The sequence below is a fragment of the Hipposideros armiger genome, unplaced genomic scaffold (assembly GCF_001890085.2).
Source record: "Hipposideros armiger isolate ML-2016 unplaced genomic scaffold, ASM189008v1 scaffold_39, whole genome shotgun sequence".
Taxonomy (NCBI): Eukaryota; Metazoa; Chordata; class Mammalia; order Chiroptera; family Hipposideridae; genus Hipposideros; species Hipposideros armiger.
This window is the reverse complement of record NW_017731389.1, coordinates 2014473-2030371: the sequence shown is the minus strand read 5'-3', so window position 1 is coordinate 2030371 and position 15899 is coordinate 2014473. Positions and strand designations below refer to the sequence as shown.

At 41.9% G+C, this 15899-nt stretch overlaps 1 protein-coding gene across 6 annotated transcripts in view; it reads left to right on the top strand.

Annotated features, from left to right (window-relative positions):
• Positions 1-1773: 1773 nt before the first annotated feature.
• Positions 1774-15899, top strand: part of ZNF365 (zinc finger protein 365) — a 216769-nt gene continuing 202643 nt past the window's right edge. For 4 of the 6 annotated variants that reach the window (XM_019638432.1, XM_019638427.1, XM_019638426.1 and 1 more), the window contains exons 1-2: positions 1775-2472; positions 4207-4962. In XM_019638432.1, coding sequence (XP_019493977.1) covers positions 4220-4962 — 743 coding nt within the window. In that variant the 5' untranslated portion in view covers positions 1775-2472; positions 4207-4219. Of the gene's footprint in view, positions 2473-4206; positions 4963-6161; positions 7134-15899 lie in introns of those variants that run through there. The other 2 variants (XM_019638430.1, XM_019638428.1) reach the window with 2 other exon arrangements.

The following is a 15899-nucleotide window of genomic DNA, read 5'->3' as shown; positions in this document are numbered from 1 at the left end:
ATTCTGTTGTGATAAATTTAACTAGCTAACCTAGCCTGGGAGCATCAGGGAAGCTCTCCTGGGAGAGGGGATACTGAAGCTAAGTCCTAAGCAATGAGTAGGCATAACCTAGAAAAGAAGGACCTGAGATGGGAAAAAGCTGGACCCTTTTGAAGAAGTAAAGGGATACTTATGTGGCTGAAACTGAGTGTACCAGGTCCAGCCCCACCTGACAGGTGTTGAAAGGATTAGATGAGATAATAAAGTGCTTAGCACAGTGCCCAGCACAGAGAAACATAATGTCATGGAGATAACACACCTTCTGGTTTTTTGTACACCATGTATGAAGAGGCACTGTGTAAACCAGGGTTCTCAAACTAGCATTTAACAGCATCACCTGGAGGGCTTTTGAAGCCACAGATTGCTGGGTTCCACCTCCAGAGCTTCTGGATCAGTAGATCTGGCTTGAAGTAGAGAATCTGTAATTCTAGTAACAAATTACTAGGTAATGCTCATGCTGCTGGGGGTGGGGGTGGATTTGAGAACAACCAGTGTAAACCTTAAGGTCCTAAATGACTGTCAATCAAACTTGAATCTCCCACAATGCTCAGCTCTCGACCCTGCACAAAACAACCTCTCCATAATTATTTAATAACATTCTTTATAATTTTAGGGTGAGAAAAGGCCCTCAAAAATCCCCAATCCTTTGATTTATACAGGAGAGAAACTCAAGGAACAGAGGAGGCCAGGATGCTTGCTGTCTTAGAAATGGGAGGAGCCTGACCCTGAGAGCTTTTCCTCTCAAGAGCAAACTTCTGATGTATTTTCCCCTAAGGCAGATAGATGCAAGGCAGCTCCTGAGAGCGGCTTACCCTGTATGCTCCTCACATTGGCTAGATGACCAAGATCACTTGACCCTTTGTTACATGTATCTTGCACATATATAAAATTTTTTAATGAATGGATTTTTGGAATAAACATATTTTTGAGAGTCATGATATAAAGTCAATAAAATGTAATCTCTTCAAACAGAATATACCCCAGTACAATTTATGCTTTGTGTGGAAGTGAGTCCATATTTGTTCCCCTTGTCTTTTTTGTTATTTTTTTTATAGATGTGTAGGCCCTCTCTTGTGGTAATAATAACAGAAATGAAAACGATAGCTGATATTATCAGTGCATGTCTGGGTCAGAGAGTGCTTTACCCTCATCACCTTATTTGATACTCACCACCTTATTATGAGGTAGGTCCTGATTATCTCCATTTCATAGATGAGGAATCCAAGGCCCAGAAAAGTCTAGTAACTTGATGCAAGTCCTAGAACCAGCATTTGAATCCTAGAACTAGGATTTGAATCAAGGCTGATTCCAGAGCTTGGGCTCTGAATTACATTGATGTGATGATTCATTTGTCCAAAACAGGGAGAGGAAAAAAAAACAGTGTTGAAATAAATAATAGTAATCTCTGAGAACAGACACCCTGAGGAGTCCAGAAGATGCATTTAAATAGCTGTCTATAGATAAATGATTTCTCCTTTTCACAAGAAAACCCAACAACTTTTATCCTGGTCTCATATTTTAAGAGTTAAGACTAGGGATATCCCCAAGCAAAAAAAAAAATTTTTTTTAAGTTGAGTCATTAGGGTCCTTCAGAAGGAAAGAGAATTCTCTTTAGGTTGATAAATCTTCGCTTCTGTGGGAGGGAGGGGCGTGTTCCTTAGAGATGGGGGTGTGGGTTGGGGGTGGGAACCGCATCACTTTATTTATTCACAGCCCATATACTTGACTAAATTTAGTTCTGCCGATTAACTTAGCACACGACTAAGGAGGCTAGACTAGACGCTCTAGGTTTGTTCTTTTATGACCTCTTCTCCCGGTTGCTTAGGATGAAGAGGTCCTCATAGAAATACCCAGACCTTCCTGCCGACAGATTTTTAAAGAAGATGCCCAGCCATGCTTCGTTCTCATCCACACTCTCACGCTCCCCAATAACTGTCAAGTACCAGAAAGCTTTCCAGGGCCTGCAGAAGGCGCAGCGCCTCCAAGGCTGGCACGCTTTGCCCCTTCCCTCCCCCGGGGAGCGCCCTCAGCATCTCTCCCCGTGTGTCGGTGGAATCCTGAGCCCCAACCCGCTCCACAGCTTGGGTTGGGCGGGGGGAAGACGGTGCTCTGGGCAGCTGGGCAGCGCGGGGGTGTCATCCGTAGGACCCCAGCACTCCAGGGCCCCCCACCCCAGGCGTTCGCTCTCGGGACGCGCGGGGTCCCCAGCAGCCGCGCGCGCCGCCCCCGCCGGCCCGCGCCACGCTCCGCCCTGGACGCCGCTCGTCCCGGTGCCAGGGTGCGCGCGGGTGGGAGCGGGCCTGGCTCAGCCTGATTTACGGCTCTGCTGAAAACCGCTCCGCTCCCGCAGCACGAGCACCGATCGTGGCAGTAGCGGCAGCGGCAGCGGCAGCAGCGGCGGCGGCGGAGGCTGCAGCTACAGCAACAAGTCGGGTAAGCGGCGGCCGCGGGGCTTCGGTGCCCGCGGCCCGGCCCCGGGGGCGAGGCGGAGGGCGCCGGCCGGGGCTGGTCCGGAGGTCCCGTCCCCTCACCGCGGCGGGGAGTTGGGCTTCTCCGCCCCTACCTGCAGGAACTCGTGTGCGCACGTACTGGCTCTGGCGCCCGGGGGCTGGCACGCCGTGGGGCGGGGGCGGGGAGAGCTGGGAGCCCCGAGGCAGGGTCGTTGCCAACCTGCCCAGCTCAGGCAGAGGAAATGAGGGCTTTTTCCGCCAACCCTGTGGATTGGGGTTTCTGCTGGGCCCTTGAAAGCTTGCGTACCCCCGAAGTGCGTGATTACCCATTTCCCCACTCAGAATGCCACCCCTTTCTCATTGACTTCTAGAATCCTGTCTTCCCCTTCCTTTACCTGCCGTTTGCGTTTTTGATCAGGGTTTGCATCCCAACCCAGGAAACCGGTGCTTAAACAGCCCGGTGTAGCACAGAAAGAGATTACCCCTTTGGGGGCCAGAGGCTTTTATGATTACCCTAGAAGCATTGCCTAACTGTCTGGGGACCACCTGCACCTCTGCTTTTGAAGAGATTGAGGGCCCAATAATAACACTTTTCAGCCTAGGCCCTTAGCTAAGCTCCCTCTTTTGGGCACCCAATGCTTCTTACATTTAAGTAGAAAGCCCCCCTGCAAGAAATGGATATTAGCTGCTTGCAGAATTGGGTTGCTAGCAGTCATCTGTTGCTAAGGCTAAGATGAATTCCGACAAGGAAATAAGAACTTCCTGTTATTAAAAGAGTTATGCTGATACCTACCTGGTCAAACATTGGCCATTTCTAAAGGTTGTCATTAATGTCCAGAGGTTGATCCTTAAAACAGGATCACAGACAGGACAAATCCATACAGCACACTCTATTTTAATAAAGTCTTGGCCATGGTGGCTCACTTAGGTGAAATAATATTTGACACATTGGATTCCCAAATTTTAGTAAATCTGGAATATGGCGAGTATTACTGTTATGATAACACTTTGATTTATGTTATTACAGCAATCATCAAAGGACAAAATTAAGGGCAAAAATCTCAGGTTGAAAACTTTTCAGCTGATTGCTTAAATGCCTCTGCACCTAGTTTGAGTAATATCTTTCCCATTCTTGAGTAGAGAACGCTGAGTTTGCTCTCCTAGGATCTGTTTTGATAATTCATGCTGAGTTTTCCTCATTTTTTTGTATTCATGCTTATCAGGTTGTCAGTAAAATAGGGCACCGTTTTGCAGTTAGTTTACTAAATTCAGGAGGGCAGGAAACCTGAATCTGCTTCTGGATCTGCCATTTTCCACCTGGCCTTGAATTAATTACTTTACCTCCTTGCTCCAATATTCTCTCCTGTGAAAAGGAATGTTACCCATCTTTCTTATTCTAGGCAGGAGTCAGCAAACTTCTTCTGTAAAGGCCAAATAGTAAGTATCTTTGGCTTCGCAGGCCATAGAGTCTCTTTCTTAACTATTCACGTCTGCCTTTTAGTGCAAAAACAGCGGTAGACAATAATAGGGAAATGAGTGGATGAGGCTGGATTTGGCCCAGGGTTTGTAGGTTTTAATTTTCACGTAAGATTTATGCAAACGTCATTTGAAACCAGAAAGCCTCTGTCTGCCCTCATGAAGATGAGCAACAACAGTCATTTCAATGGTAGCATTTTAAAACAGACCTATAAACTACCTGTTTTATCCCCCGGCCCAGGACTTTTAGAGTAATGCAACAGAAGGCTTTTGAGGAAAGCAGATACCCCTGGCAGGAGTCCTTCGAGAATGTTGCTGTGTGTCTGCCATTCCGCTGCCCGAGGTGTGGAGACCATACCAGATTTAGAAGCCTGTCGTCGTTGAGGGCCCATCTGGAATTCAGTCACAGCTACCAGGAAAGAACCCTCTTGACAAAATGCAGCCTCTTTCCATCCCTCAAAGACACAGACCTAGTTACTTCCTCAGACCCTCTGAAACAGGGAAAATTGCAGAGCTGTGGCAATGTGGTGAAGCAGAAACCGAGCTATGTTAACTTGTATAGCATTTCGCACGAACACTCCAAGGACAGGAAGCCATTCGAGGTGGTGGCAGAGAGACCTGTGTCCTACGTGCAGACCTACACTGCAGTGGACCTACGAACAGACTCGCTGGATGGGCCGCGATCAAGTCCTGGACTTCCCACCTCAGACACCAAAGCTGCTTTTGAGGCCCATGTCAGAGAAAAATTCAATCGGATGGTCGAGGCCGTGGACAGGACCATCGAGAAGAGAATCGATAAACTCACCAAAGAGTTGGCCCAGAAAACTGCCGAACTGTTGGAAGTGCGGGCAGCTTTTGTCCAGCTGACTCAGAAAAAGCAGGAAGTTCAGAGACGAGAGAGGGCCCTGAATAGACAAGTGGACGTGGCCGTGGAGATGATCGCTGGGCTGAGGCAGCGCCTGACAGAATCCGAGGAGGAGCTTCTCAGGAAAGAAGAGTAAGTTGCTCTGAAACAGGATGCTAACCTGATTGCTTTAGGCACCCTCCCCTCCCCGACCTTTACAAACAAATGTTAAGCGAGGCTTGGTTTTTATTACTTGCGGGTACCTTGGCTGTATTTCTCATTGATGCAGTTGTATGTGGGAGGCACAAGGCTTTTAATAGTATTTACCCTCTTTATATGGTATGCAACCTAGCAACACAAAAGTCAAAATCTAATTCCTTCTCACCTTGGAAACTGTAAAGTACAGGTAATGTTATTAGAGAGGGGAGTAGTGCATTGTTTCCATGGTGGACTCCATTCCCAGCACCCACTGGTGAGCCAGGGAATTGAATTGGAAGGCAGAAGGGCATGCTGGGGGATTTTCCTTCTAGCAGTCTCCATGTAATAAAGTTAAGAACATGAGATGCTGTCTTATTCCAGTATAAAAATATGCCCTATTATTTTGGCTTCTTTGCTATTTTAGATTATCTGCCCATGTTAATTAAAAGTTGATTGCTTAGAATCCATTTAATTACAATTTTTATTTGGAAGAAGCAGACATTAGGAAACCCAGAGGAAACTTGCTGATATTGCTGTGCTTCTGTGATTTAAGTTTGAGAATTTTCTTTTTGTAAAATAATATGTCATACTATAGTAAGTCATGCCTGCTTGCAAAGAGTTGACACTGGTTTTTATAAGTTATAGGCGATCAGAGAAACTAATACTTTAAAAATCATACTTGGAAAAACATTTCCTTATCAGTAAGTATGGATTAAACCCAAACTAGAAAAATATACATAACAATGCAATGTATTTCCCAAAGTCAAAACATTGGCTTTAATTTTAAATGGAGGCTCAGAATTCATGGAATGAAAAGACATAAAAACTGATAAACGAAGACATTCTGGAGTTCCGTAATAGAGATTGACTTAATTTCATCCTTTTTTTGCCCTATGGCAGTCTTCTGTGTTGTCTCTTAGAATATAGTACTTAAAGCTTCTTCTACTTGATAAGAGGCTGAGAAACCCTATATATCAAAGAAATCGTCACTTGCTATCACTAAATGCTTACTTTCTACTTAGAGGAAAAGCCTGATCTGCTCAACTGGACATTTTTTAAATTATGGAGTGAGTACGGAATTGAATCAGCCACTGAGTTACTTTGCTCCTAGGGAAATGATTGCTAATGAAAAATGTTGCTCTCTTGGCTTCTAGTGTTTCCTGGTGGGAAGTTAGTGCCCACTACAGCCACCAGGGTGACTAACATTGCGCCACTGGAAGCAGCTGAGGCTGCCCTATGTGCAGAGAAAAGGTTAGAATTAAATTTTATGCTATTTCTGTTTGATTCAAGAGCAGTCAATTTAAAAGGTAACCAAATTAATTGTTTGCATTTGCTTATTTGTTGTATTTTATTTACTGTTTACACAAGTCATAATGGATGTGGGGTTTGAGGTGGTGGTTGCCTATAGTATGAGAAGACAATACGGTGACAGGAAGGATCCTATGGTTAGATCTAGGTTATGGTCAAGGACCTAACTTTTACTTGGGTTGGTGGGTTCAAGGATGCTTTATTACTAAAAAAGAACTGGTTAACTAACAAGTAAAATAGGCCATGCATGGGTCAATAATGATAATGTGTTATGGTTAATTTAGTTAGCACTGTCACCTGAGGAGTAATTGAAAAACTAACACATACTTGTAAAAAAAAATGAACAGGGTAGAATTGTATATGTTAAAAGTCCTTCCTCCCTTCCAAGCAGACGCCACCCCATCCTGAGGAGACAGCTACTGTTTAGTGAATGTCTAGATCCTCCCTGTGTGCATACAATCATCTGTACTTTATATGCACATACAGAGTCATGTGTTTTCCCAGATGGAATCATGACACATACTGTTCTGCCACTTGCATGTGGAGCTTGTTTTTGTTTTAACATAGTGTGTTGTAAGTATCTTTCATGCACTAAATATAGAATTATATCATTCCTTTTAGCTATTGCATGGTATTCCATGGTATGGATGCACCATGGCTGATTTAATCCGATTGCTCTGATGAATACATGGTTTTGTTCCATTTTGCTAGTTTTAAAAATAGCGTCTCTGTTAACACCCTTGTACATATATCTTTGTTCATGTTTCTTGTGAGTATATCTGAGGGTAAATTATGAATTGATTTTTAGTATGATATTTTTTGGACTCCGAGGAAAAAGAAAGCAATGGCATTTTTTTTTAAGAAAGACACACTTTAAATGAAAATACAGTGAAACTGCCTTAAACTTTTAAACATAAAATAAACAAAGTCTTCATTTTTTAAACCTTCATTTGGCCTGCCTCGTCAGCTTCTGTATTCAAGCCTCAAATAATCACGCTTTCTGTACATAAAATAGGACTGAAAGAGTCTTGTTTCCCTGAGGACAGTGGAGCTCTTGGTCTGAGAGAGCGACTCTGGCCCACATGCTCAGTGCCTGCAGTGTCCAGCCTCCCCACCATCCCCACCCCTCATCCCCCAAAATATGGATGCAGAGGGAGCCAGGTGCCAATCTGCCACACCATTGAAACCGGGTTGATTTGACTTGATCTGCCTGGCTGGGCCATGCCCCTTCCCTCCTCACCACTCCCTCACAGAGCTGAGCCTTCCACCAAAGAAGTGACCTTTCAGATATGGCAAGCTGCTTTTTGGCCAAGGAACATAGCAGGAGCTGTGCTCGCCTGCTAAACCCGTCCAAATGAGCTCTCAAGGCCCATTGGTGGAGAAAGTAGGTTTTTACAGTCCCACTCGAAATCGACTTAAACTCTGTGGAACCTTTGAGACACAAATGGTAGATCCAGTTTAAAAAAAAAAAAAAAAGCAAACATCAGTATTTAACATTCACATGAGGTTCTGTTGCTTATGGATTTTTCTCTCAACTTTGAAATCCTTCCTTTCAAACTGAAATGAAAGACTCAAAGGCCGGTTTTGCCCGGAGACCATCTATAGACTGAATCACCTTGGTTATAGGAGTCATATATATGTGCTCTGTAACAGAGGAGACTGTTTGAATTGGCAATATTTTGTACCTCTGTGCTGGTGAGTCTCACTGTACCTTTGTAGAGAGGCAGTACATGTTTCTGCAGAGCAAATCTGAAAAAGAAATGGTTCATTGTCTTCACAAAGTCTGTGCAACTTTACAAGTCCTCTGGAAACAGGTATTTACTTATTTAAGAGTATTCTGGGCTGTAGATTAGCACTGCCCGTAATCAGGTAAATCAATCCTGGCCACCCTTGCCGTAAGGTATCCCTTAACAAAAGGGATGGGTGTGGGCAGTAGCTGATTCCAGGGGAGTTGGTCACTTGGGGTCTGGAGTAGATCTGTCATCGTGGTAATCCTAAATTTACTTGCACGCCCTCCAGCTGGTAAGGTTGGAAAGTCCAGACTGAGCACCTGTGATGCGTCTAGCACTTTGTGTGGAGAACATAAAATTATTGATATTTTTCCCTCAGGAGCTTACACTCTACATAGGAAAAATAAAAATACCCATGAACACACCTATGTTCAAACCGAGGGTAATTTGAACAAGCACTTAAATGCAAACCATGTTTTTAAGTTGATAAGAAGTTAGAGAACAGATTTTTCTGTGACGAGGCCACACTGAGGGAATGAGGTTGAAGGGCAGGATCTGCATGGGTGGCCGGATAGTGACACTGAAAGAGAGCAGGAAGGTGCCTGTTAGAGATGACCCCTAAGGGGACTGCGTAACGTTCGTACTGAAAGGTCCTCCTGGCTCCTTCAGGATAACACCCGCATTTTGCTGATGTGGAAAATGAGGCCCAGAGTAGTGGAATGACTTAGCCCCAAAACAAAAATTTAGTAGCAAAGCTGAAAGTGGAACCCAGATTCCCTGTCTCACTGCTGATTGCTTTTTCCATTCACTGCGTCTCAGCCAGACTTTTGAAAATGTGATATTTGCCCAAAGTGGCAAGATTTAAGTAATAACTGAATCTGGCCCATTTTGGAACGGCCTTGCTTCGCTGCTATATTGAGAGGGCTGCCAGGGTGACATCATTTATTTTTCTGATGTGATTAAAGAAAATGTCAGCTGGCATCAAAGGTGTTGGGAAATGGGGTAATGGCCGCATCGGTAAATATGGTTATGATATGAAGCTTCCGGAACACCAGCCCAGGTTTTTTAACTTGGGCTTTGAACTTGACTCTCTGCACATCCATGGCCGGCCAGGGTGGAGCATGTGCCACTGCCAGCCTTTGATTGTGGCGAGGGGCCTCTTTGTAATTCCATCTCTCATTTCCATCCTGCTCCCTTGCGAGCTATGATAGATATAATCTTTTCCTTCCTTCCTTCATCATTTGCCCTGTTCCCAGCAGAAGGAGTCAGCAGAAGACAAATCTTTATTGAGTGACCACTGTGTGCCAGGTACTGTTCTACTTCTAGTCAGACAGTGGTAAACCAAATGAGTCCAGGTCCTGCTTTCATGGCAGGAACAGACCAGAAGGTAAAACAGACATTAAACAGATCATCAGGGGTGTGATAAAAGAGGTGTGTAGAGGTGGCCTGGGCCAGATAATGTCTATTTAGGTTTCTGTCAAAAGCTGGCTGTGGAATGCTGGCCTTTAAAAGGCAAGTTTGACATGGAAACTTGCTGTGTACAACTAAAAACCCTCTTGCTGCTTAATTTGTCTTTCCCATTTTTGTTTAGCTAGAGCAGTGAGTAGGCGATTTGGTCCCCAGACTGATCCATAGATAGGAAGCAGGCCAAGAAAAATCATGTTAGATGTAGTGTTCAGTGGGACAAGGAGGGGTCTGTTTGCTCCACATTTTAATACATTTACATAAATGGGGGTCCTCTCTTTCCAGACTATGCTCCATGCAGACTTACAAACTAATGTAGGAAAAACTAGATGTCAAATATGCTCTCTGAGTGATGTCATGTGGTAAAATTTGGAGACTCGGGAAGATTTTCTAATTTTCTCCATCTCTCTCTCTTTCTCTCTCCCTCCCCTTCCTCCAACCCCCGACCCTTCTCTGGCCTGAAGGGCTTAGAATATAAGTGTTGATCTACTTAGAACCAATAAGAATAATTTGACTTTCTCATTACTTTGTAAATCCTTAGTGAGAAATATATATATATATATATATATATATATATATATATATATATATATATATATATATATATATATATATATATATATGTATGTATGTTAGGTTTATTCAAAGAAGCCAAAGAAGAAAGATGAGGTAAAGGCTGACAAAAGTAGAGATGTGATATGGCCCCAGACGTGCAGCAGGTATGCATTCTCCCCCGCGGGGCCCTGTGGGGTACACAGGAGTCGTCCTTGAACTCCGAGTTGACAGCCAGCTTCCCGGTGCCCAGAGGTGGTGGAGTCTAGCTTTGGGATTTGCCTCCTGGCTGACATGACCGTCTGTGTGAGGTGCTCTGTGATCAATGGCTAGACTATTTTTAGCCAGAGGTATTTTTACCATTTCATATACCTCTGAAGAGGTTCATAAATCAGTAATGTAAAATGAAATTTAAATAACTTGGTAGTGGCTTTGCCTTTGGGACAAGAAGCTGATATTAAAGTGCTGTTTAAGAATAGAAGAGTGGCATCAATTTCAGATCCCACCCCCATTCCTGTGGAAGGTACCTGAATTGTAAGGTTATGTACATATTGGTTCTATGTCCCAGTACTTGCCTGGGAAAAGATAAAAATAAACCTAAGGATCTTTTCATCAGTTAAAGACATTTCAGCTGGAGATGCAGTGGCACATTTCATGCATTCAGCGGAAATTTGTTGAGCCCCTTTTGTGTCCTGGGCTCCTGTTAGGTGCTGGGGTTATCACGGGAGCCCTAACTGTACTCACTGATTTTACAGTGCAAGGTTCTGTGGGAGTACACAGTTGGTCCCCTCACCCACTCCTAGCCATCTGTCTGGGAGAGTCTCCTAGCAGGCGAGCCCTGAGGTGAGAGGGATCAGTAAAAGTGGGGGCTTGAGAGGGTCAGTGGGAGGGATACCCATGGAGGAACAGCATGTGCAAAAGTAAGGATCTGTAAAAATATTACTCAGGGTAATGTCTGCAAATTTACTTCCTGTATTTTCTTCTAGGAGTTTTATGGTTTCAGATCTTGCATTTAAGTCTTTAATCCATTTTTAATTTATTCTCGCGTGTGGCATAAGGAGGTGGTCCAGCTTCATTTTTTTGCAGAGAAAGACAAATACCATATGATCTTTAGAGTCCATATATGTGGAATCTAAATAACAGAATAAATGAGCAAACTAATCAGAAACAGTCTTAGCTGTAAAGAAAAAACTGATGGTTGCTAGATGGGAGGGGGTGGGGATGAGGGAGAAGGTGAGGAGATTAGAAAGCACAAATCGGTAACCACAAGATTGCCATGGGGATACGAAAGACAGTTTGGGGAATATAATCAATAAAGCTGTAAAGATTTTATAGGGTATCAGATGGGCACTTGGTCTTATTAGAGAGACCACTTTATGGACGTTGTAGATGCCTGACCACTGCGCTGTACAACTGAAGCTGTAACTGAATAATATTGAATGTCAACTATAATGAAATACATACATAACACAGGATGTGGAGAGCAGCATAGGGAATAGAGTCGATGGAATTGTAACAGCTATCTACAATGTCAGAGGGGCAGTAGATTGGGGGAGAGGGGTTGTCACTTTGTGAGGGGTGTAAATGTCTAACTATTACATTGTTTTGTACGCCTGAAACTAATTGAAAAAAAAAAAAAGTAAGAATCTGGCCGAAAGAAGGGAGTTCATTGGTGCTGGAGCTGAGAGGGATGTGATGTGAGGAACATAAGGCTACAGGATGGCCACGAAAGCTGGAAACACAGGGGAGTAGACAAAATAAATGGTGTATTTATAGCAGATTATAATATGTGGTACGATCTGTGTGTTGTCTCTGATTAACACGCATAGTTCAATGGCTATGTAAATTAGAAGGTGACACCACCATTAATGCGCATTTCCTTGTATCTCTACCTCTGCTCCTAGAGTGTGTTGTTCACATGATAGTATGTCTTTGATTTTTCTGAACTTGTCTTTAACCCACCTCAGAAAAAATAATTGAAGGGGTTAAAAAAATAAAATCTGTGTTTTAGACCTTATGGCCATCCTATAAATGAATGAGTGAGTGAGTGAACAAACATTTTTTTCTGTATTAAAGCTTTGATTGTACCAAAAGGGCTTTTTCACTCAGTGCTCCCTTATGTACTATTTGTTCCTGAATGTCTATGAATCTCAGGATACTGACAGATTTCCAGGTCTGCAAGTCATTCTGCAAAATAATGAACTTCAGGCCAGTTGCTTATACTATATTGGTATTTTTTTCAAATATTTCTTTAAATAAGCATATTTCCCAGTGAATTTTGGAAGATGACAACTTTGGATTTCATCATATTTAACCTTTCTAAAAAAAATAAATAAGTCAAAGATGGGGCTGGAATAGCTGAGAATCAAGTTCCCCAAAGCTGGTCTATACCCACACCCTGACTGAATTTCCCTCAGGTTTGCCCTTACTTATCTTCTCATCTGGGCTCCAGCTCTCACACTGTATTCTGAATCACAGGGTTGAGAACTTCAAATATAACTACACAAGTCTTTCTACTCTCCTGTGTGATAGCATCATATTATTCTTTTTCTTAGTCACATTCAGCTCAGCTTTGTAATTACACATTTATTTTAATATTTGTTCCTTTTAACATCTGCTTTGCTCACTGCATCAGAGCTCAGCACACCGCTGGCCACATCCTGCCTGCCAGCTGTGTTTGTGGAGCCCATGAACTAAATAAAGGTTTTTATGTTTGTCAATGGTTGAAAAACATTCAAAAGAAAAATAATAATTCATGACATATGGAAATTATAGGAAATTCCAATTTCAGTGTTCATAAATAAAGTAATAAAAAATAAAGTTTTATTGTTACACGGCCACGCTCATTCGTTTACGTGGCACCCCTGACTCTTTTTGCACTAGGCAGAGTTGAGTAGTTTGGACAGATACCATGTGGCCTGCAGAGCCTGAAATAATTACTCCCTGGCCCTTTACAGAAACAGCTGATTCCTAGGTTAGACAGTAAGCTTCATGAATGAAGCCATGGGTTCATGAGTGTCCCAGCACTAAGCCCAGTACCTGGTAGCAATCAATAAATATGTGTTGAGTGACTGGATCATGGAATAAGTAAATGTATGGATTGTGGCTGCATCTTCCCCATGTTCTAGCCCATGTTGTCCAACCCTCACCAGAGTTCTGAGTTCTAAATGAGTCTGGTGCACAGTATGGCAGCAATTTTCAAACTTTTTGGCCTCACTTCCCCTTACATTCCTAAAGGAAATCTGACAATCCCAAAAGCTTTTGCTTGTATAGGTTTTATCTATTGATATTGTCTGTATTAGAAATTAAACCTTAGAAATTTGAAAAACACTTGCGAATTAATTTAACAAATAGCAATAAGAAATCCATTATTTGCTAATACAAATATTTCTGTGAAACAATAACGATTTCCCCAAAAACAGTTTAGTGAAAAGAGTGGCATTGTTTTTATGCTTTGCACATATTTTTAATAACTGGCTTAATAGAAGGCAGCTGGACCTTGTTAGTTCTTCTGTATTTGATCTGTTGCAAATTTATTTTCGTTGAAGTAGTAGATGAAGGGAATCCAATCTCAAACAGATACGTAGTAGGAAAACGGGGGGGTATTTTAATAGCATTTTCAGAGAATAGTGGATATTCTGCTTTGATACTATGCCAAATTTGACATTTGGTAGTTCCTTTAAGGTTAATTGCAACATGGAATCTGAAATCATATTAATGAGTATTTTGTTCTCCCTGGCATTGAAATCTCTTGGTCTTTTTTGTCCTTTGAATGGATATTTAACTGTTTGGAGACTAATTATTAAAGAGGTTACAAATGCAGTGTAGTTAAATTTCTTTCTTTTCCATCAGGAAATTCCCCAAATCCTTGGGGAAATAAGAGGTGTTTCTGGATATTGTTAATCCAGACTGAGCAGGATGTGAAAGGGGGATCTGAAGTGGTAACACACAGGCGCTTCCACAATTAGTCACTGGGTTTTTGTTACTGTTTTGATCTAATATAGATACCCAAACACAGTCTCAGTATAATGAAGTTTTCCAGCCCCTGTCCTATGTAACTTCTCTTTTAAAATTAAATCATCAGGCCTGTTTTAATCTTTTGTTGTTGTTGTTGTTAGTTGATGTGAAACATCCATAAACTGAAATTAGGTTAGCATTGGTGCCAGGTTAGTTGAAAAAGACACCGGGTATTAACTTCTCAGCTTCGGGGCATAAGATAATTGGATGAGGAGGAAGTTAGAAAAAGATGCTTTTCTTCTACAACATGGCGTAACACTCCACTATCAGCTAGGTGCATTAGTGTTAATTCGTAAAAGTTTCATATGGAACAAGTAGCAAAACATTACATGATTTAAAAATACAGCCACAATCATAAACTGTATTTCATTCAGATTTGTTTTCTTTTGAGATGCTAATCCTGTGGGATTAAGCTGTCATATTTCTGTTTTATGTTCTAAACTGTACAGCCTGAGAGCCCAAGAATAGTAAATGTGCACAGAGAAAAAAAGACAAAAAAAAATATACCAGGATGTTGACACTAGTTACCTTTGTGTGGTGGTGGGATTATGGGTCATTTGTTTGTTTGTTTCTTCCTTGTCCTTTTTAAACATTAATTACAGCAAATATTTACTGAATATTTATTATGTACCATGTATTGTATTGAGTGAGGGGCTTAGAGCAGAGAACACAAAGCTGATTCAAAAAAGTATAACTATTGCACTGTGTTGTACAGCTGAAACTAATTCTAAAAAATGTGTATTTCACAATAAAAAATAATAAAAAAACAAAAAACAAACAAAAAAAGCTGATTCAGCCCTTGCTCAGTTCGATCTTCCAAATAGGTCAGTTTTCATATTTTCCATGATAAGTGTGAAATCTTTCTGTAATGAGATAAATATAGTAAGTATTATAAACCAAAATAAATTGAGAAAAATATATACTGGCTCTTTTATCTATGTTTTTGTTTTTATCTGTGTTGGGTTTTTGGTTGTTTTTCCTGTTAAGTACAATTTGGAGACTGTTTCATGATTCAGTTATCCTAAATATCACCCAGGAAGTACCCACAGTGGGCATGACTCTGAATGGATTAAAGCCTTAATGTTGGAAAGAGGGAGATGTAGCCATTTTCTGGGCTATGTTTTCAGTGGTGCTTTTGAGCTGTGCACATATTCTGTCCAAAGGATCTCAATCATACATTCCTGGGAATGGCTGAATGTAGCACTCAGAGGGACCCACCACTATTTTGCTGCTTGTTAAGGTTTGTGACTCACCTAGGAGACAGATCAAAGCCAAGTGACGGTAGAGCTTGAAAACTGGCTTGTGTCCATGACCTGAACAGCCTTGGAAAGTGCATGTCTTCTATTCAGGGCTCGTTCGGAAACACCTGGAGATAAACTTCAGACTTGATGATGAAAGAAAACTCCTTTACAAAAAAAACTCTTATTTCTCTTATGTGACTATTTCTTGACTACCAAAACATAATAGAATTACGGGATTGGGGTTTATGTTTGATCTTGGATAGGAAACTAGAAAAATGGAAGCTGGTATAATGAGCAATTCTTTGAGTGAATCATTGTGAGAACCAGTCTCTTTTCTATTTTTATAAATATATAATTCCCAAGGTTTTGCAGAGATGCTTGACTCTGTGGGAAGTCTCAGAAAAAGTTTCAATTTGGCTAAGTGTGACATATTTGTGAGAGAAAAATCATGACTAATTGTAAAAGCAGCTCACTGACTAGTTGTACAGAAAGGAGCTGGAAGCCACGAGCAGCTATTTTGCAAAGACTTTCTATGAAACTGTGACTCCAGAACCAGACTTCCCTGAAGTTCTACTCTTAA